Genomic DNA, 22426 nt, shown 5'->3' with positions numbered 1-22426 from the left:
TTTAATAGTGTTACTGGTTTTTGCACAAGCACACTATATTTAGCTGTACCTCAACTGGTCCTGAGCTCAGACACACCCAAGGCACCAAACTGCCCAGTGCCACCACCACTGCAAGATGGAAACTGGTCATGGAATTCTCCTTGTGTCCTGTTTGTTCTTCTCTTCTCTTCTCTTCTCTTCTCTTCTCTTCTCTTCTCTTCTCTTCTCTTCTCTCTTTCTCTCCTCCAGATTTTCACCCCTATTTTTTCTGAGTAACTCCCACTGCAGATAAATGTGGTAAATCTGTGCTCAGCCACGTTAATGAAGGTGGAACACCCAACATTAATGCATTGGCCCCATGACACTCTGTGCTACTTGATGTCTCCCTCCTTTCTTCTTGAGATTGGCATAAAGATTGCACCTGTGCTCCTGCAGGTTCTTTATGCACACCACAGCCTCTGAATAATGTAGACTAATAGAAAAGACTTCAAAGAACCATAACAGAGTTTTAAAAGGGCTGGAAGGAGAGGCCAATGGGAAATGTTATAAGAATTCCACCTTTCCTGCTTAGCTAAGCAGTAATTTAGGAGGACATGTAAAGTCTACAGGAGAATTTCAAAGAAAACAAAAAGCAAACAAAAGCAGAGCACACTGCCCTGTGTGATGCTGGAGACAAAGGGAGGGAGAAGGGAGAGGCTCTCAGCAAAGCATCTGCTCCAGTTTGGCATTTTTTAAGTCCTCAGACAGAGGGTGAGCAGAGTAATAATGAAAATATTTAGAGAGATTTGGGTGTTATTTGGTAGAGGTAAAAGCAGAGGGAAAGGAGAGTGGTGTAGCAGTGACCTGAGCAAGTCATTATGTGATTGGAATCTGTTGCCCAGGAGCTCATTAGCAGCAGAGAACAAATGCCTTTCCTTCTGGAGCTGTGGATATTCTGCTGGATCTCTATCTCACATCAAATTAAAACTCTGTCAAAGCCACAGGAGGATTAACACCACCAGGCTGTTCTTTCCAAGACAGAGATTTCCACAGCTACTGGAACCATCAGTGCTGAGGAATTAATGACCAGCAGACACCAGAATTGTCTGGGTCTTTGGAACTGGAAAAAAGCTGCAGCAAGTCAGTGAATTTGGACATTTTCTGAATCAAAATTACGCTGCACGCTGCCTTAATCTCCTAATAGTTAGTATTAATAAATAATTTTTTAATTTTTCTCTAATAATTAGAGAAAGAAAAAAGAAGGATTTTTGAGGAGAACATACTGCTTTAGAGTGAAATTCCCTCATTTTCACTCTCATGGAACCAGTATGGAGATCCCACCAGAGTGGGGTTTCAGAAATGCACTTTGTGCACCGTTGAAGCAGGAAACAACAGAACAAAGGTTTCAGAGCAAACTTCAGGGGCACACATTGAGCAACTGCTCTGCCTGAACCCAACCTCATTTATGGCACCAGGAGATCGTTTTGGCAAAGTGCTTTTGGACATTTTTCAGTTGGGTCATTAGGAATTTATCTGCTACTGAAAGTCAGCTCCAGCAGAACAGGGGTGAGATACGGAACAGGATTACATAATAGGCTTTCACAAAGGAAAATCTTGGGCTGCACAGTCCAAGAAAATTTGACTCAGTAATAATAACAACATAATTGCTACTTCAAAGATAAGAGAAAATCAACTATGCTGATTTCTCTGATTATTTAAAGATATTGTAAGTGAGAACATGGACAAGCAGTTGATATCTGGAAGACAGAAGCAGTGATTTATAATTAAAAATATAAACTCTAGAAGACAGGGGTACATTAAAAAACACTTTAATTCAGTCTTACGTATTTTAGAACACAGGGATTCTCTCCTTTTCACGGAAATGCCTTACCATGAACTTGCAGGCTGTAATGTGACATAAATAACACCGGGGTGGATGTTCTGGGAGAAAATTCATCTTTTACATTCCCAACAAGGGGACTGCAAATAAATACATTTCAAACTAGGAGGGGCTGACAGTGCTTTTTCTGCTATCACACAATACACAGCTTGCTGTCAGTGCCCCCAGAGTATATAACAATCATGTACACCTTGAACATTTACACATATACAGGTGGAGAGCTGTGACAGCACAAAATCAGGAGCTCAGAGTCTCTCTCCTTCCTTTTCCCTATTCACACCTCTCTCTTATTTTCTTGCTGCAGATTTCAGACTTACTGTAAAAGCACTGGGGGCAAACACCCCTGCAGAGGCAGAAAACCTAAAGGTGGGAGGGCTGCAAAGCCAAAAATCACCTCAATCCTCCTACAGAACCCAACAGCAACCGGGCAATTTCACTGCTGTTACCACTGGGAGGATTTTGCTTGTCCTTTTGCACAGAAGAGGCTTTTCTCTAAAGCTGTGTGGGTGAGAGCCCTGCTCTCCCTGCAGCTCTGACAGGAGCAGTCCTGGCTCTGTGCCCTGCCCAGGTCACAGGCAGGTCCCTGTCCTGTTGGCCCACGAGGGGAAGGTCTGCAGCTGGAACAGGGATGAGGCCCAGGTGTTGATGGCCAGGGTGATGGTCAGAACTCCCAGAATGTTGAGTACAAACCCAGCTTTGGCCTAGAATTAGAAAAGAGAAGGGTTGTTAGCAGCTCTGAGCAGTTTTTTCCCTTTCTTGAAGCTTAGGATGGTTTGCAGGGTTTGATTTTGTATTTGGTGTGTTTTTTCCACCAAATTATATTTAAGTTGTTTTTCTTCAGAAATATAATTTGTATAAAGGGAAAGGTTTCCATTGGATAAAACTCTTAAAACTACAAGTCCCCAAATCCTTTTAATCCACTTCTCTTCTGACCTGGTATTTCTCTCTAATGTTACTTTGGGTTTCTTCTTGGAACAGCATCAATGAATTGGCCCCATGTTATAAGTTATGGAAGCTATCAAGAGACTTGGCACTGCTGTCCTTGTATCTTTAGTGACTTCTTCAGTCTCTAAAGATTCAAGAGGGCACCCAGTGAGATGTGCCAGGCTGTTCCCTGTCCCTGCAGAAGGACAGCCCACGTGACAGGGCCCTTGGACACCCTCATGCTCTACATTTGGGTTTTTCCAAGCAGTGAGACATTGACAGCTCTTATTATAAAATCTTCAAGAGGCCCTGGCTGTTCTTTAAAGGTTCATTAGCACCTTTCTAAGATTCTCAGAGTGTATTAGAGACAGTGTGACCCTTTATTAATGCACACACTTCTTTCCACTTGACATAAGACAGGCACACTGACTCTTCTAACTCTCCAAGAAGAACCAGAATAAGGAAAAGATCAAACCTAGGGGTGAAAATTCTGGAAAAAAAGTGTTGTTTTTTTTTTCTCACCATATCAATAACCTTGAGCTGTCCATAGGAGAAGACAATGGCATTGGGAGGAGTTGCCACGGGGAGCATGAAGGCCAGAGATGCAGAGAGTGTGCAGGGCAGCATGACATAGAGAGGGTTGAGGCAAATTGCTTCAGCCTGTGGACAAAAAGAGAGCAGAGATGATGGGTTTGACACACAGAAATGCACAGAAATCTGGTTGTATTTGTCCATGTCAGAAGGCTCATTCTCCCCCAAACACTGCAGCCACTCATATTTTGCTGCTGCTTCAGGCACTTCCAGCATCTTTACGCAGCAAAGGCAAGAATTGATTTTGTGGTCAGGACTTTGTATAAATGGATAAAAAATGCTTATATTCAGCTCCAAACCCTGGCTTTGAATTGGCTAAGAACAAAATTAAAGCACCAGGGGAGGCAGGTGAAGCTGTGGAGGTGAGAGCTTTGGTTTAGGGGCTGGCTGGAGTCTGTGGCCTATGCAAAAAGATTTTGGAGGAGCTCATTCCAGTTTCTGTCTGGAACCAGCCTTGCAGTTTGCAGAACTCTGTCTGCCCCAGCAGCAGGAATCTCCTGTGGAAATGCAGAAGTCTGAATTAGGTCATGCTACCACCTTCAGAGGCTTCTGCAAGGCCTTGGTGGGGGTGAAATACAGTCATGGAATGTTGCAGGCAAGGAAATGCTGCTGCTGCTGTCTCCATGCAGAACAAATTGGAAAAAACAAGTACAGCTGGCAGTGACCTCATGTTTAGGCCAGAAGGAAAAATCTTCATATGCCAGCGAATTTAATCCCTTTGCTTTTCCCCAGCAATGGTTCCAGGAAGGTTGAATAAGCACGGTGTGTGTTCCTGTGTGCACACACAGATTTTTGTTTCACCCTGATGGGACATAGGAACCAGGGCTTGGCTTTGCCAGTAAAATTGATCACTTTAATTTTGGCAACTGAGGAGCTGAAAGCTGTTCTTACAAGAGTATTTTGACATGCTGGGACTCACCATAGAAGCCAGGATGGGGAGGAAGAGGGTGGTGGTGGCCACGTTGCTGGTGCACTCGGTGAAGGTGGCGATGAGGAGGCACAGGAGGAAGGCAATGGCTGGGTGAGGGATGTTCTGCAGAGGGGTCAGCTTGGTGCCCAGCCATGCAGACAGACCAGATTCCTGCAGCAGAGCAGAGAGGGAGGCCAGGTTGGAGAGGGAAGAGCCACATCAGTGTTCTGGGGCAGCTCTCATGCCAGCTCAGCCCTCCCTCCCCAGAGCAGTTCTCATGCAAACTGCAGGAAAACACAGCCAGGGCTCACAGACAGGATTGTCCAGTCAGGTAAACAAAAAAACTCCAACATTATTTCCCATCCAAGGAATTGGAAAGTAGGAGATCCTGCATTTATATTGCATTATTGACAGCAAATAATTATTTCTCTGTTCAGATCACTACTTGTACATGATCAATATTCGAGGTGCTTTTTTATATATAAGCAAAGATATTTGAATTAACTTCCTAAAATATTTTAATATAAATCTTATCAGATGCTGTAGTGATTTAATGTTATTTCATCATATTGTCTGAGATCTTGATAACTGTCTGAATCCTTTCACACCCTTCATCCTTGTCAGACACTGGGAAGGAGCAGCATCCTCCCTGTCATTCTGGGCTTTCTGCAGCAGCTTTTATGTATTTGGTTAATTATTCTAGGATAAATTAAAGTGATTTCCTAATTATTTCTTTTTCCAAACAGGTACTTTTCCATTTTAATGTTGATCTTTGAATTCTAAACTAGTATTTCTGGGCACTTGAAGCCTTTTAGAATTTCTTTATTGCCTATAGATTTAATAAACGGATTGTCTGTTCCATCACTTAAATCATTACTGAAAAATAATGTGTGGCACAGGACATGAAGTTTCTCTAGCATGCTCTACATTTCTCTTCTAATAGCTGAATTTAAACCCTATTTTCATAAATCTTTGTTTTGAAATACTTTGGAGACCCCTCCTGGGTGAATCATCTCATCGTGCTGGCTGCACCAATTACATTTTATTTAAAAGAAATTTTTAATAAATTTGTTTGGGGCTGTTTATTAATCGGCCAATTTTCTAGAAACACAGCCAATGGTGCAGCCAATGGCACGGGGAGCAAGCAGGATGTGATGCCAGCCCTCCAAGGATGGTCCCAGTGCCAGGAGCTGGGGAAAAGGAGCATTTGATGCTCCGGGTGTGCCCTCTTGTGTCCTGGGAGAGCACAAGGAGCAAGGTGGAGAAGGAGCCAGCCAGGAAAGCACAGGTCCCAGGTGAGCTGAGGGATGTTACCTCGCTGCCCTTGGCCAGGGCAAAGCCCCCTCCCAGCAGGAACACGATGTTCCAGGGCATCTTCTCCTGCACCACCTTCCAGTCCAGCAGGGGTGGAGGGGCCCGGAACTTTGCCCTGCCCCCTGGAACACACAAAAAAAGAGATTTTGTGAAACCACAAAAACCCCCAAAGAAAGGGAGAACTACTTGGGAGCTTGGTCTGAACATCAGGAATCTCTTCTGTCAGCAAACTCTGGAATTATCTCCCGAAGCAAACGCTGGGAGCAAGAGCAACAATGGTTTTAGAACTTGACTTGCAAAAGCTCTAAGGAATGATCTTTGCTGCTCCAAGAAGCTCAGTAGGAGGCAGGGAAGGGTGAGTTAAAGGTGTGGCAGCAGCTCCGTGTGTTTCTGTTGTGTGTTCCCTCCTGAAGATTCCAGCTTGGAATCCTTTACAAATGGGAATAACAGGGGGCAGGAACACTGCTGGGATAAGAGTTTCCTAATTAGTTAATGAGAAACTGATTAGTTGATGAATTCCTGAATAGTTGATTAGTTTCCTCATAAAATTATGAGAAACAGAGATTTTTATGTGACATGTGCTTTGCCAAACCTAAAGCACACAGCTGGAAGAGCACTTTGAAGTGTTATTTGATATTTGAAAATTCCTTTGTAAACCCCAAATGGGAACATTTCCCACACACCTCTTCAGACAGCAGATTTTTGGTGCTTCAGTGACTCACCTGTTTGCTCTTGGTCTCTGTCCTGGTTGGAGAAGCCAGAAGGGAGGATGAAGAGCAATATTGAGATGAAGAGGGCGACTGTAGCATCAGTGACATAGCTGCAGGAGAGCAGGCAGGAGTTTAGGTAGTTAGTATTATATAACACTAATATATTAGTATATTAGCTGTGATTCCAGCTGGATAAAATCCAGCCTGTTCCATTTTTATTCCAAGTGAGGAGGAGAAAGGTATAGATAATACCTTGTGTTATCTTTGTTGAAGAGAACTGTTGCCCAGCCTGGGATGAACCCAGGTTCTCTTGTAAACCACAACACCACCAGGAGAACAAAGAGGATTAAAACTTGTATTTCTGCAAAGCTCATTTTGCCCAGTTTCTTGCTCTCTTCCTTGATGATTTCATAGGCCTGTTTCTCCTTAGCCTTGGCAGCAGGACTGACACCACAACCAAAATTCTTCTTAAAACTGGAAGAAAATGGATGAGAAGTGTCAGAGAAATTTGCCAGGTATCTAGAGAGTTAAGAACCCAAATTTATTCTCAATCATAATGTTTTTATATGCATTTAAATATGAATATTGAAATTAAATATATTATAATTTGCAACCATGGTGAGTAGGAGCTGCATGTCTTGACAGGATGATCAGAAAGACAAGATGATCTTGTCCCTAAAAGCTCATTACTTTAATGTAAATAAGTGAGATATATGGACATGTGAGGAAAAAAAAAAATACAGAATCACAGAATGGTTTGTGTTAGAAGAGACTCTAAATTCCATTTCATTCCAATGAAAGGGCAGGGACACCTTCCACTAGACCAGGACAATGTTAATGTGATTGACAAGGCTGTTTGATCACTTTGCTAGGAAGTAAAGAGCTGCCAAGCTTTTTAAAATGACAGAAAATGAGAATTTTAAAGGAGGAATTTGAAGTTGAAAATACCATTTCAGGTGTTACAGCACTCTTTCCATGTAACATGAAGGAAGTTGGGATTACACAAACATGAAAAGCTGAGTATTAAACAGGCAGGCAATGCAGGCTGGTTGTGTGGGGTGAGGTGCTCCAGAACCAGCCCAGAACTAATCCTGTAGGTCTGAGGCAACCCTGGTCACAAAGGCATTTACAGCCCTCTGTAGAAATCAATTTCCTGCTTTGGAGCACAGCAATCTCCTAGGACACGACAGCAATGCTGCAGAACAGGTCATGTGCACTCACAGCTCCCTGTTTTCATCTACAGGGCACATTTAGCCAGGATTTAATCAGATTCCTCAAAGGAAAAGTGCAGAATTTTAACAGGCACCGAGTGCTGTTCTGGTCTCTGCTGTGCGTCAGGATTCTGCCACCTTCTGAGTGATTTTTCTCATCAAAAAAGGGTCACCGGTGTTGAGCAAGTCGTGATCAGAGCCCCCAGGTGCATGGCAGGGGCTCAGGGTACTCACTTGAAGCCCAGGTACAGGATCTGCAGCCAAATCCAGGCCAAAATCAGCAGCACCAGCATGGTGGGGAAGGCGAAGGAGAACCAGGAGGCAAAGTTGATGATGCCACCATTGTTTGGGAAGATGCTGGAAAATGCAGGTGGCTGTTAGCACCCAAAATTCCACACTCCCTTCTGTCCTTCATTAATGAGCCAGAAAAGGGGAGGTTCTGTGGGGCCCATTAGGGAAGAGAAGCTCCCAGGAAAGGCACCAAAGTGACATTTTCCTTCTCTGGGAGTCAGCTGGAGCAGAATGCTGCAGTTTTGGGGGTGTTTAATCCCAGACTTACTAATTAACTTGTCCTTGCAGCACCAGGTTTGGGGTTGTCCCAGTCAGAGTGGCAATCCCTCCAATGCTGGATGAGTAACAAATGCACAGGGACATTCCCTTGGACAGCTTCAAGTGCTTCTTCTCAAGCTCTTCTTTTCTCTTTTTCTCTTCCTCAATCACCAGGACATGAGAATTACCTAGATCCCAAGGAACAGAAGAGCTGCAGGAGCTATGTTGGACAGGAGAAGGCCTCGGGCCTGCAGAATTTAATATTTCAAGGCTAGGACACAATGGATTCAAAGCTGAGGGAACAAAATTCCTCCTTTTAAGGCTGGCATTGTTAATTTTTTGACCTTCTGCCCATTTTCACTGGTTGTCTTGACACATAGCAGTTTTTCAGAGGGGAATTTGAAATGTGTGTAAAGTTTTACACTTCCTTGTGAATGAGGGCAATGTCTGAACTGCACGTGGAGGGGAGTGAGGCAGAAATTCAGGGAATTATAACAGAGTTGGAGGAGCTGGGCTGAAGGGAGCTTTTCCTGCACCAGCACCTGTCTGCTGGCACTGAGATTTATGCTCAGAAACTTTGGAATCACCTCAAAAATGGGGAGAGGGCAAGACAGCTGGTAAAGAGATATTGTTGCTTGATTGTGTACCTTTGGATTAGAAAGATCTTTTTAATCCCTAACCTTCCAGCTGGAAACAGGCCAGAAATTTTGCCTTGGGAATCCCCTATGATATGATAAATTACACAGTGGATAATAATTGAACTGACATAAATATGCAGGAAAACAGCAAGCCTGATATAAAGGCTTCCCCTAGTGGAGAATTTGTACTTTTTTGGTCAGTTTGTTGAGTAGTTGGGAGCTTTTTGTATTTTTGATTTAACTTCAGCCAAGTAGTAGTAGTAGTAGTAGTAGTAGTAGTAGTAGTAGTAGTAGTAGTAGTAATAGTAATAGTAATAATAATAATAATAATAATAATAATAATAATAGTAATAGTAATAAATTGGGGTTTTGTCTGGTTCATGGAAGAACCTCATCAGGGCTGTGTGGTGCAGTCAGAATGTTTTGGGGACAGTTTTCTTTTAGGATTTAGTAGGAACTGCTACGACAGAAGAAAGGCCATCCTCCATCACCATGAAGAAAGAAACACCCCCAATCCATTCACCTTTTTCCTCAGGCTCTTTGGAGCTGTCAGGTGACTTTTCCTGCAGCTCAAAGGCTTTGTTGGTGTGTTCAGACACCTGGCCAGTGGTGCCAGACTCTGTTTCTGACTTGTGCAGCTGCTCCATCACGGCCTGGGCGATGGGGACCATCATGGCAGTGGTGGCTGTGTTGCTGATCCACATGGACAGGAAAGCTGTCACCACCATGAAACCCATCAGGAGCCTGCAATGAGAAGGTTTGGGAAAGCTGGATCAGAACCCAGCCCTGCAGTGCTCTTTATTTTTATTACAAACACTCAGCTGCAAATGCTGGGTTTGGAGAATGCTCAGCAATCCCCACCCAGCATTTCCTCCTGCTCTGGTTTGCTTTGTGAGCGACCCAGTTAAGATTTAACATCAATTTCTCTTTTTCAACCAATTTTTTGACATTCCTATGGCTAAGGATGTGGAAGCTGGTAGGCTGGAGCAAGCAGTTTATCCAGTCAGATCCTGCTTATCCCACATCATTCTCAGGAAGACATTTCTCAACAGCACATTTCAATGCATTACAATAGATTTTAAAGAGGGATTGCAAGCTGAATTTGATCCCAAATGGCAATCAGTTTAAGCCATAAGGAAGATGATCTCTTTTTTTTTTCCCTCTTGTTATTTTATCCCACCTCTATTATTTAAGATTCTTTTCTGAGTCATCTAAAATTCTAATCCTGGTTTCGGTATTACTCTGTTATTTGTCTCAAAATTATTCTTTAGATGAGATGTAGATTATGTATCAGATGAAAAAGGGTTTATCTTGTATGCATTTTTATTCTATTGCTTTGTAATTTCCTTCAGTATTCCCTCTTCTTATGAGCTGAAACTGATTAAACAGGGTGGTGTAGCCTGTGCATAGCTTAAAGTTCTAGTCTGGAAAACATTTGTTGTTTTCTAAACAAGCATCCTCATATTTTCTCTTCTCTGTGCAATCAGCAGCAGGCAGAAAGTCCATGTTCTTTGTGTTCCAGCTGTGCTTTTTCCTGACTGTCCAAAGTTGTGCTCCTGGCCCAGCCTGGCAGCACCCTTCTCTTTCCAGTATTGACTCCCTTGTTGCTATTTCTCCATCAAAAAGCCTTTTGGAGTTAAAAACCAAAATAAAACAAAACAAAACAAAACAAAACAAAACAAAATAAAATAAAATAAAATAAAATAAAATAAAATAAAATAAAGACACACCAGGTGTGTAACATCTTGACATTTGCAAGGCTTGCTCAGGCCCTAACTCACTTGGGCTGCAGGAAAGCATTTGCAGGGAAAGATTTGCAGATTCCCCTCAGAGATGGGGTCTAATGCCATAAAATCCTTCATCCCACAGCGTTTCCACCCCTGTCACTCACAGGGCTGGCCTGACACCCATGATCAGCAGGACCCTCAGAGCCACTCGCTTGTGCAGGTTCCAGGTCTCGATGGCAATGGCCATCACCAGGCCCCCCAAAAAGAGCATGTTGGTGTCCTTCAGGTACTCCTGACACACCTGTGAGGTGGGAGAGGGGAGAGGGAAGAGTCACAAGAGAGGGGGACATTTTCTGAGGGAGTTCATTCCAAAGGCATTAGCAGGGAGTAACTCTGAGTTGCATCCGAATGGGGAATTTGCTTTGATTTCAGATTAGCAGCTCCACCCAGAGCTCACTCTGGGCTCATGCATGTTCTAGTCCGTGGAGAAGACAGAGAATGATAAGAATAAAGTTAAAATAAAATAATAATACTATCAATAACATAAATATAATGATGGTCATCATATAATCCTGGGGAGCAATCCCAGAATAAAAGCAGCTGACTGATTAATACATGGAGCAAAATCTCTTACTGTGGTTGAATCCATGATATTCATTAGTGGGAACAGCAGGACGGGCAGGAGAGCTGTGACAGCCAAAGGCAGAGCTTCTGTGCACCAGAAAAGTGCCATCACTATGATCACATAGCCACAGAGTGCCTCCTGCCAGGGAAGGGGACAGCAATCAGAACACGCTGAACATCGAACCTGGGGCTTCTCCCAAGCCAAGGCCTCTTAATTACATCCACTGCCTGATAAAGGGATTAGATAAAAGGTTATTTCCTTTCCCATCTAGCCTCTGACCTCTGCAGATCCTAATCAAATGTCAAACTGTGAAGCAATCTCATCAGAACTCTGAGGAGCAGATGAGACCTTCAGCGGGGGCAAAAACAGCACTGGGGAAAAGAAGCGTGGGTGACTTTGGACTTTCATGATAAGGGATTGGCAATCACTGAATAGGCTTCTTGATTGTGCTGATGGTGTTATATTCAGATATTCTGATTGTGCTGATGGTGTTATATTCTGTATTTATGTCCTTGAGTTGTAGAATCAGTTGCTGATCCAGTCAAGATTTCTCCACCTGTTTCCACATGGGCTGCAGGTCATGGCCCAGGTGAACCACAGCTAATTTCAGCAGCTTGGACTCCTTGTACTGTAAATGCTTTTATAACTTTTCACTAGATTTTTAGCTTAGTAGAGACTTTGAAAGGCTGACTGGTCACAGATCATTTCAGCTTCCACTGACTTTGTCTTTTTTGTTTGGGGAAGGTGAGATTCCCTGTTTCATGTCACTCTTTTTCTGAGGAAACCTTGATTTAAGTTCTGCTTTGGACAACCACTCCAAATTTCAAGTAAAAATGTTTAAGCCAGTCCCTGCACACTGAAAAAATTCAAAATTACTTGTCACAACAGTGGCATTTGGTTGGGTTGGGAAAGAAAGTAAGAGGAGGGTTTGGTGTCTTCTGTGTTTTGGAACTTGCACAATTGTGGGAGACACCAAAGCCAAAGGAAGAAAACCATGGATGTGTGGTGTTGGATAAAGGATGTCCACTAAAATATACTGCTCAGTATGAATGAACTGTAGTGATGCTTTTGGAGGTTGGATTACAGAGGATTAAAGCAAGGAGCTGGAATAATGGGTGGCAGGATTGAATCTGAGACTCTTGGGAACAGGCTCAGGAATTCTGAGCGTGGTGTGGAGGTTACAGAGCTGTGAAGGGAAAGGATGAGCAGGGAGCTGAGCAGTTTGGAGGAAAGAAGAAGACAGCAATCTAGGTGTGAATTATCAAAGCAGCCAGGTGGAAGAAGTAAGTCTGAGAGATTCCCAAAGATGCTAAAATATTCCTTTTTGAGCCTTATTTTTGAATGAGAGCATCAAGAACCTTAATTACTCATCCCAGTGATCACTGAGAGCAATTTGCCCTTTTGACAATCCTTTTTCTTCATTTTTGTTATTAAAAGACACAGATGGGTGCCTTTTGAGAGACCCTGGTAGAACTTTGGGATGTGTCTCATGGGCACAGTGCCATTGTCTCCCATCCTGATGTGAACAGGCTCCCAGGTAAAGCTGGAAAAAGGGTTTTCCCAAAATCAGACACTCTGTAAGGACACTCTTCTGCCTTTAAGAAGGATTTTTAGCATTGTTTGCCCTCAATTATAATAGCTCAGTGTCCAGTGCTATGTCATCTTAGGGCAGGTTAATAGATGAACAGAATAGAAAAAATGTGAAATTCCACCCTGTAGCTGCTGGCTCACACCACCAGCTTTTCCTGCTCAGCAGTGGCACAGTGCACAATTTAACCCCAAAAATCCCTTCTCAAAGGTTTCCTTAAGTGGCAAAGGGAAAGATCCTGGACGTTTTCTATTTTTGTCTTGTTGCTGACTGCATAGAAACCAGAGAGAGTCATTTTCAAAGAGCAACTGAACCAAGACTGCCAAATCACTCCACTGGTATCTCCAAGGACTCACTGTATGTAACAATGTGAGTGAGTTTGAACTCATGGCCTCAGGACAAAAAAAAAAAGTCACTCTCTGTCTTCTTAGAACTTTCCTGATTCTGATCTCTTTTCACTTCAGTGACTCCTTTGCCCACTGAACGTTAACTAGCAAAAAAAGGGACTTCTTATTTTTCTTGTTTTTTTTTTTTTTCTGACTTCCTGGTGAGCTTTTAAGTAATAATTTAAACTGTTTTATTTACCTAGTGAGGGAATGAGAGCTGACCAGCTGCCACACTCAGAGCTGAGGTAGGTAGGGAGGGAAGGGTTAGGGAATTAGAGAACGGAACTTGGAGAAGGAATCTAAATTGGGAATCAGCCGGGATTGGGAAGTAGAGACCACAGGGAAGAGTGAGGATTTGTTGTCCAAAGAGAAGTGACAAGAGGGGCAGTCTGGGATGAGCTATTCTGTGGTGCTGGGGTTGTAATAAAAGACCAGAGATCAGATCTTTCTGCATGAAGAGGTTGGGAGTGCAAAAACAGTGAAGAAGCAGCAGAAGACTGGGAGTCTGTCAGCTCACAGCTCTCTCTTTAAATTATCAATACCCTGGAAATACCAACCCAGGTACTGCAGCTCCTGAGTCAACTTTCCCTGAAGGAACCCTAAGCCAGGTGTCTTCTATAACTTGGTGTTTTAAATTTAAAATCTTTGTTTGGGAGGATTCTTACAGAAATAAGTTAAAGCAAAACTGAAATGCATGATATTTTCCTTTATGTATCAGAATGCCTTGTCTGTCTAAAAATGCCTCTTCTAAGCAGCAGTGACAACAAGGAAAAAAATAAAGGAAGATATGGACTGAACACTGTTAGAAAATGCAAAGGGTGATTAAAATTGAGCTTTAGGTCCACAGGAATATCTTAGTATATCTTAGATCCTAGTGCAGCATAGAAAGTCCTCATAGAAAGTCCTTTTCTAAATCAGACAGATGCAAAGAAAGAGTCACAAAATCTCTCTCAGATCGCTGAGTGTTCCTCTAGAAGATGCAACCACAGACGTAGCTCCTCATCCATCTATGCCCCACTGCTGTTTTATTGCCCCTATATACTCAGGGAAAAAAAGAAAAGAGATCTCCAAGCAGCAGATGCAGAAAGAACCTCTTCCCCCTCGAAAAAAGCTGCTCTGAGACTTTGGAGGCTTTGAAAGTGAATTTTAAAAATTCCTTACCTTGGTGGGCAGAACCAGGGGCAGAGGGAGAAACACCAGGGGTACCAGGACGATGATGAGGTATTTCCTGCAGGCCAGCACTGCCTGCCAGGAGAAAGCCATGGTGCTGGAGCTGGCCCAGTGCTGAAGGGCCTGGAATCTGCTCTTGGAGCCTATATAAACACCCGGGAATATTAACCATTGACCTCGGGAGATTGGGTGTTGTTTTTGGAACTGTAATCGGAGAAAGAAGGAAGCGAACAAAGAAGGGAGGAGACAGTAAAAGAGTGTCAGAGCAGGAACCTTCTGAAGGGAATCTTGCAGAAAGGTGATAAATCTGGCGGAGAATTAATTCCTTGCGGAGCAAGTGGGTTTTTGAAAGCATGACCTGCATTTTTAAAAGCATAATATTAATGACTTGCTCTTTCATAATGCCCTCTTTGAATAGGTGCTGTTATTCCTCCTGGTAAAAAAAAAAAAAAAAATAAACTGCTCCCTCCAAAACAGGTTGAAAAATAATTTCAATTTTCAAAGAATATGGGAGAACACTGAAGATGGCACCTGTAATGCTCAAATACATGGATTAGAAACACCAGTGTAAAATGTTATATAAACATAATTGCTTATGATGTTTATGTTTGTTCGCTGAGAAATTCACTTTGGGTAGCAAAACCCATTGGGCAGAGCTGGAGTCACCAGGTGCCCAAACGAAGGGGACTTGTCACACCAAGTCCCCAAACAGAAAGGGACTGACAGTCCCTACCTTAGGTCTTAGTGGACTGGGAAACACTCGGCTACAGGAGATCTCTGTGCAAACACTGGGTTATTTTAATTTTTTTCCCACATTTTTGATCTTGCAGGTTTATAGTCACAGCTTTGGGAACTTGCAGGCTGTATTGGGGATGGGGAAAATTAAGAAGAAAAAGGTGCTACAGGGAAATTAGCAGTGATTCTTGTCCCGGTTGCAGGCAACTTCCAAAATACAGGCTGTGAATCAATAGGTTCTAGACATTAACAGGAATAGTACTAAACTTTTTAAATCCAAAGGGTTAAATTAATAAAAGTAATAATACAATAATAATAAAATAAATAAATTAAGTCCAAAGGGCAATTTCTTATTAATGCCATGTTGATGGCTTTATTAGATCATCCAGGTCCATTATCCAGCTAATGATGATAACATTTCCATTTGATTGCTATAAATCAGCTTGGTAGTGTTTATAGATTACTGGAGAGAGACAAAGGGAAGCACAGCCACCAGGTCATCTGATGTCAGCTCCACAAAAAGCTTCTGCTGTTTCTGCCTCTTCCCCCTTTTCTGTCAGGGCTTGTTTTCTCCCAAGAATGTAGGGAGATTTTCCCATCATTAGAATGTGCTAATGATGGAAAATCAGCTGTCAGATTTGCAAGGTGGACTTGGGCACATTGCTCACAACAAACAGCATCACGTTTCTTGGTGCCCACCCTGAGCTTCAGCATCTCACCCATGGTAAAAAAAGAATGAGAAAGAGCTTTCAATTTAATTCTGTTCCCCCATATCTTGCATCCACTGAATGTTTAATTACTGTCTGACAAGGTGCAGTGACAGCAGCCAACAGCAAGGTCGTTTTTCTGCTTTTTACTCTTATGCCCTAAGGCTGCGATGGAAATCTTAAAGAACATCTCGTTTTTGTATCTCTGCATCACAAATGTTGGCCTCCAGCTGCAGCCTCATTTATGGAGTGTAAATACCAATGTGGAACAGTCTCGGCTGAAGAATTGTGCCTGTCCTTTAAAAGCAGCACCTCCACAGAGATGGTGGCCACTGTCATGTGAGCCACAACACTTTCAAGGACGCTAGAAATTAGTTCTAGAAGTGCTTTACTGCAAAATGAGTGGTTTACATCTTGTCCAAGCTTTTCCTGTGGCCCATGAGCAGCTTGGTGCTGTCAGAGGAGCGAGGCCAATTTACATTATTTTAGTACTGCTCCACTTTATATAAACAGGTTAAATCAATACTCTGAATTGTGTGCTTTGAACTTCAAGGACAACTTGGTCTTTGCTTCCTGATCTGCTCTTTGAGGCAGCCAAACCTCACAGAAAAGCAAACAGCAGAGCCAAAACCTTTATTAACTGAGTTTCTAAGATATTTTGTTCTTTATAAAATGCAGCATTTTCTAGTGCACTGTGAATTAACAGAAGTGATTGTACATTGCTAAATACAGTATTTTGCTGATCCTAGCGCAGTTAAAATGTTGATTTTTGTTTTGCCTGGTTTGTTGAGCCTGCAGAACACTGAGGGGAGCCTTCATGGCATCCTGCAGCTTCCTCATGAGGGTGTTGGAGGGGCAGGGGCTGTTCTGTGCTCTCTGGTGACCAGCGACAGCACCCGAGGGAGCAGCATGAAGGCATGTCAGGGGGTTTAGGCTGGATAATAGGGAAAGGTTGTGCACCCAGAGGCGGAGAGAGCGGAGCCGGTCCCGTTATAGAGCTGAGCCTGAACCGCTCTGAGCGGAGCCGAGCCGGTCCCGTTCCGGACATAGCGGAGCCTGGACCGTTCTGAGTGGAGCCGTGTCAGTGCCGTTCCGTGCAGAGCCGAGCCAGTCCCGTTCCGGGCAGAGCCGTGCCAATCCCGTTCTGAGTGGAGCCGTGTCAGTGCCATCCCAAGAGGAGCAAACCAGTCCCGTCCCGTGCGGAGCCGAGCCAGTCCCGTTCCGGGCGGAGCCGTGTCAGTCCCATCCCAAGCGGAGCAAAGCCAGTCCCGTTCAGGGCGGAGCCTTTCCAGTCCCGTCCCGTGCGGAGCCGTGTCAGTCCGGTTCCGGCGGCGCCGTGTCAGTGCCATCCCGGGCGGAGCCGTGTCAGTGCCATCCCGGGCGGAGCCGTGTCAGTCCCGTTGCGGCGGAGCCTCCGCCCCGCCATGGCCGCCATGGCCGCTCCGCCGCCCGGCGAGCCCCCGGTGCCCCCGGGCCGGCGCCGCCTGTCGCTGCCCGCCGTGGAGCCGCTGCTGTTCCTGGCCACCCTGTCGCTGGGGCTGCAGGGCCCGCTGGCCACCCAGTACCTGTGGGACCGGCTGGGGGCCGAGTACGGCTACAGCAACAGCAACAGCACCGACTCCTCCTCCGGCTGCGGGGACGGCAACGCTACCGCCGACCCCCTGCAGCAGGTGGGGACACGGGGGGACCGGAGAGCCCTGGTGTGGATGAAGAGCTCAGGGGGAGAGCCCTGAGGGGAGGCACGGGATGGATGGGGAGCCGGGGGGAAAGGCGGGTCCGTGGGGTTGGGGAGCCCCGGAGGGAGCGGGGGGCTCAGGGTGAGCAGGAGATCCCAGGGGAGAGGGAATCTCTGGGGGAGCAGGGGAGGAGAGGTGCCCTGGGGAACAGGGAGCCTCAAGGGGAACAGGGAGCCCCAAGGGGAACAGAGAGCTTGAGGGGAGCTGAGTCCCTGGAAGCAGAGTGAGGAGGGAACGTGAAGCCCCAAAGGGAGCAGAGAGCCCTGAGGGGAAGGGGAGTGTGATGGAAGCAGGGAGCGCCGGGAGTGGGGAGCCCGGTGGGTGCTGTCGGATCTCCTCAGCTGCCTGTGTCTCCTGCAGGAGGTGGAAGCTCTGGTGTCCCACTGGAACCTTTACATCAACCTGGGAGGTTTCTTCGTCAGCCTCTTCTCCGTGACCCTCCTCGGCGCGTGGAGTGACAGCGTGGGCCGGCGCCCGGCGCTCATCCTGCCCGCAGCAGGCATGGCCCTGCAGACAGCCATCTACCTGCTGGTCATGTACCTGGAGCTGCACGTCGCCTTCTTCCTCCTGGGACGCATCCTGAGCGGCCTCACGGGCGACTACAACCTGATCCTGGCCGGCTGCTTCTCCTACGTGGCCGACACCAGCGAGCGGCGCGCGCGGACGTTCCGCGTGGCCATCCTCGAGGCCTGCCTGGGCACCGCGGGCATGGTGGCCAGCATTGGCGGCGGCCAGTGGCGCAAGGCCCAGGGCTACATCAACCCCTTCTGGCTGGCCTTTGCTGCCAGCCTTGCTGCCACCCTCTACGCCGCATTCTTCCTGCGGGAGTCGGTGAAGCAGAAGAGGGAGGCCAAGCTGTTCACGCTCAGCCACTACAAGGCTGTGTTCAGGCTGTACACGGCCCCCGAGCAGCCGAGCTGCAGGTGGAAGCTGGCTCTGTACTCCCTGGCTTTCTTTCTGATTGTCACGGTGCATTTTGGAGCCAAGGACATCTATGTGTTGTACGAGCTGGGCTTCCCTCTGTGCTGGGCTTCTGATCTCATCGGGTACGGCTCGGCCGCCAGCTACCTGGCGTACCTGAGCAGCCTGGCGGGGCTGAGGCTGCTGCAGCTCTGCCTTGAGGACACCTGGGTGGCAGAGATAGGCTTGCTTTCCAACATTGCTGGGCTGGTAGTGATGTCTCTTGCTACCACAACGCCACTGATGTTTACAGGTGATGCTGAGGGCTGAAATCCCTGTTTCTGGTAGTGTGCTTCACGGGGAGTTCTGGGCATGTGAGGGAGTTCTGCCTTGTGCACCAGCAAACCTGTTCTGCCTTGTGCACCAACAAAACGGTGCCTTGCTAAGGGCAGTGTTGTCCAAACACTGAATTTGGAAGTGCATCCATGTAGTTCCTAGAACATTAGGCTTCCCAGAACTGCAGACACAGACTGAAGTGCCTTATGAGATCCAAGAGGGGGAATTGTGTTTAAATATAGCAGGGAGACACTGCCAGCAGCTGCAGATTTCTGGGGCTGACTTGGGAGGCTTTATTTTTCAGGTGAGCTTTTCCTAATGTGCTATGTCTTGCTCACAGGTTACGGAATTCTGTTCCTTTCCATGGCAGCCACTCCAGTCATCAGATCTAAGCTCTCCAAGCTGGTCAGTGAGACAGAACAAGGTAAGAAATTAACCACTGTGCTTAGTCCAGATCCTGAAACACTTTTTTCTTGAAATATTGAAATCAGACTCCTGTGCCCCTGCATTCATCCTCAGGCCCAGAGTAATTTTATTTTTTTTTCCCCCCAAATAATTGTTGTTCTTTGATTCAGACTCGCTGCACTTCCAAAATGAGAACAAAGGAAGAAAAGCAGGAGTAGTTAATTCATCCATACATTCATTTCCAAAACTTTTACAGGGAGCAGGAGTTAAAATGGATTATATAACAAGGAGAAAAGAGTCATTTTCCTGACCATAACTTTCCTCTGTAGATCAGTAACAGTGGGGAGAACCAGGTGCTGTTGGAGGGTTGTATCATTGACCGTGGTGAAAGATCATGGATAACCCACAGGAGGAGCATGTTTGCCTTTTGTCCAGTTCTGTGTTTGGAGGGTTTGCACTTGCTGTGAAACACAGCACAGGAATGTCTCTGGAGCAGACAGGGGGAGGAGGGAATCCAGGTGGCAGCAATGGAGAGGTGATTTCGCAATACTCAGGTTTCTTATTTTGGGACAGTGATGGCACGTATGGCAGATTTATGGTGCTAAATCTTGTGCTGTACTTAATGTTTAACAAGTGATAAGAGGTGCCCTGGCCTGGAGCATTTACAATCCAGCTGATATGATGTCCTGGCCATCTCCTGATACAAATCCTGCAGGTTGGTGAGGTGGTCATGGCCACAGGCTGGACGTGCCAGGCCAGTCCTGTCCCACCTTACCACGCTTGATATTCACACACTTTTCTGATGGCAAGTGCAAACCCTTGGAAAGATTGGCAGAATGCACTGAGGGTGATGTGTTACAGCTGTTTACAGGCAATAACCATCTGTCTATCTTATCATTAACCTCTTATCTCTCTTTTCCAGGTGCTCTCTTTGCTTCTGTTGCCTGCGTGGAAGGGATGTGTTCACTTGTGTCTACAGGAGTGTTCAACTCTCTCTACCCTGCCACCTTGCACTTCATGAGGGGATTCCCGTTTCTCTTTGGGGCTATAATCCTCCTTATTCCAGCAGCTATCCTTGGGTAATTTACTTCAAAAGTCCAAAATTTGCCATGCAATGTCATATGGAAAATACTGTGTTATTCTTAGGATAGAAGCTGACAGTTTTTTAAGGCATATTTTAAGTTCTGGTTATGAGAGGGTGTCAAAAAGATGTGTAGGTCATTTTCTTTGGAATCTGAATCCTAGGGATAAACCTGCCAATATTCAAAGTGCTCCAAAGCCTCACTGCAGCCTCAATGGAATCCAAAATCTGGAACTGAATTTGAAAGTTCTTCACGGAAGAGATGGAGCTCTCTCAGCAGTCTCTCTTCCTGTAATTTCTTTAGTAATTGAAGCAGAAGTTTTGTTGTGATAGAAAACAAATCCCCTGGTAGGTTCTGGGAGAGGGAATGTGTTTGGATTTGCAGAAGTGCAGCAGTTCCTGGCAGGGTCATATTATTTTGTTCCTCTGAAACTTTTAAGATTCACTCAATTCAGCAACATCCTCATTTGACTTTGGAAGCTGAAACTGTTCATTCTTTTCTAGGTGGATACAAATCTGGGATTCAAAACACGACTACAACCACTTCCAAGAGGCTTCCCTGACCCCCACAAAAGACTGAATTCAATGCCAAGGAATTGGCCAGCACTGCAGTGGCCACCTGAACACTGCACTTCATTCTTCCCTCAAACGACTGATCAGTGTGGGCGGGACACTCTGCTTGTCCTTATTGACTTTTAAATGCCAAATAATTGGAAATCACAGGAGGAACTTGATTTGGAGCTGTGAATGGCTCCTCAGTGTTGTGTTTGCTCATCTGTCAGAGAAAACCCAAGAGACCCCAGAGCCAATCAAGCTGTTGAGGGCCTTTTGCAAAGCTGCTTTGTGGTTTGGGGTTGGTGGGGCCAGAAGGCTCTGCCCTGCTTTTAGTGGGGAGAGAGGACTGAGTTCTGCTGTAATTGCTGAGCATTTTCCCCTCAGGGTATTCCAGTGTGCAGGGATGAGCTGTTGGTGTGGGTGAGGCACAGGCTGAACCAGAAGCACCCAGCAGTGTCCTGTGCCCCAATTCATCACATTGCCAGTAAAAACCCAACAAATGTGACATGCCAGACCACAAAACTCCTTATGGAGAGGGGTGGTTTAGCACAGGAGTGCTATTGCTGTCCTTACTGACTGAACCAGCTTTAGTTGTGCAAGTCAGAGGTGTCCTAAGAAGAGGATCTAATTCATGAAGTGTTGGTGGGAGTGCCAGTGGTATGTCCTGCCTTGTCTGCAGCTCAGCCCAGGATCTCAGTGGTGGTTTTGAGAAGTAACAGATCATCTGGGAATACTGCAGGGCCAGTAGAATAAATCCTGGGCTAGGAGGGACCCACGAGGATCCTTGGAGCAACTCCTGTATATGCCTTAATTGACATAAAAATTGACATAGCCAAAAGCTGTGAAGTCAAGGAGAAAATAGTCAGAATTGTTCCCCCCTTACACTGCAGATCTGAGCCCCAATCATGTGAAATCCCTGCTGTGCTGATCCAGAGCCCTTCCTCAGCAAGATGGGGACAGGACTAGTGTCTTTAAGATTAATCTTTTTTTGTTGTATGTGGCATAATCTTGTGTTAATGACCTCAGTGCTGCTTGTCCTGGGATCTCTTGATGCCAGCAAGCAAACTCCATGTCCATGGTACTTAAATTGTTCTTTCCAAAGCATTACCTGTGTTGCTGCAATTCTTTTTGTGTCTTCACTGTGCCATAAACCAGCAGTTCTGTGTACACTGCACTGCACATGCTGTTCAGGTACATGCAGTAATGACTTTACTGTTACTTTCAGAATGAATAAAACCTCCATGCTCTTTTATGGTTCATAAAACTCTGGATATCTTGTGCAGCTGTTGGTATCGTTTGTCCTTGACTCATTGGAGGTTTGTCTCCATTATTTTACCTCTCAGTCCTTTATTGAAGACTGCAGTAAAGAAGGAGCAGCAGGAATTTATCTGTCTCGTGGAGAATGAGTGTGTGAAAGTGGAAAGTCAGGGAAAATGCAGGTTTGGGACTTGCCATCAGCCAAAACTTTCTTTTCCTGACCACCAGAGTAACGCTTGCAGGAGAGCTGTGTCTGAAACCTGTCCTTCAGTGTGCAGAAAATGTGAAATGCTTTAACCCAGCTTTGTCCCTGTGCATTGGGAGCTTGTGGTAAAAGCAGAACTGGGGAGCAGAGAAGCAGGGAGGCTTGAAGAACTTGGTGTTTTGCCACTTGCCCCAAGCAGTTCTGCCAGGGCAGGTTGGAGTTACAGGTCAGACTGCTGGGCTCAGCCTGGAATTGGCCTCCCTGGGGAACAGGGCATGCTGTGATCGTTGCAGTAGGTGTTTGTGGCT

General features: G+C 45.5%; 2 protein-coding genes across 2 annotated transcripts; one reads left to right on the top strand and one right to left on the bottom strand.

Moving 5' to 3' along the window:
* Nucleotides 1-2427: 2427 nt before the first annotated feature.
* Nucleotides 2428-14294, bottom strand: SLC13A2 (solute carrier family 13 member 2). The gene is made up of 12 exons (XM_054287215.1): nt 14193-14294; nt 11067-11195; nt 10597-10733; nt 9229-9449; nt 8078-8255; nt 7753-7875; nt 6560-6781; nt 6320-6417; nt 5598-5719; nt 4293-4454; nt 3305-3442; nt 2428-2559 (listed from the first exon to the last, which is right to left on the bottom strand). Exons 1-12 carry the CDS (start codon nt 14292-14294, stop codon nt 2428-2430), a joined length of 1764 nt encoding a protein of 587 aa, XP_054143190.1.
* Nucleotides 14295-17067: 2773 nt separating this feature from the next.
* SLC46A1 (solute carrier family 46 member 1) lies at nt 17068-21347 on the top strand. The gene is made up of 5 exons (XM_054287366.1): nt 17068-17313; nt 17740-18592; nt 18956-19039; nt 19943-20099; nt 20606-21347. Exons 1-5 carry the CDS (start codon nt 17068-17070, stop codon nt 20679-20681), a joined length of 1416 nt encoding a protein of 471 aa, XP_054143341.1. The 3' UTR covers nt 20682-21347.
* The last annotated feature ends 1079 nt before the right edge of the window (nt 21348-22426 follow it).

This window comes from Melozone crissalis, unplaced genomic scaffold, assembly GCF_028551555.1.
Source record: "Melozone crissalis strain CALT ecotype California unplaced genomic scaffold, PUWL_Pcris_2 ptg000057l_1, whole genome shotgun sequence".
Classification (NCBI taxonomy): Eukaryota; Metazoa; Chordata; class Aves; order Passeriformes; family Passerellidae; genus Melozone; species Melozone crissalis.
Note: the sequence above shows the minus strand (reverse complement) of the source record. Positions and strands in the feature narration are given on the sequence as shown.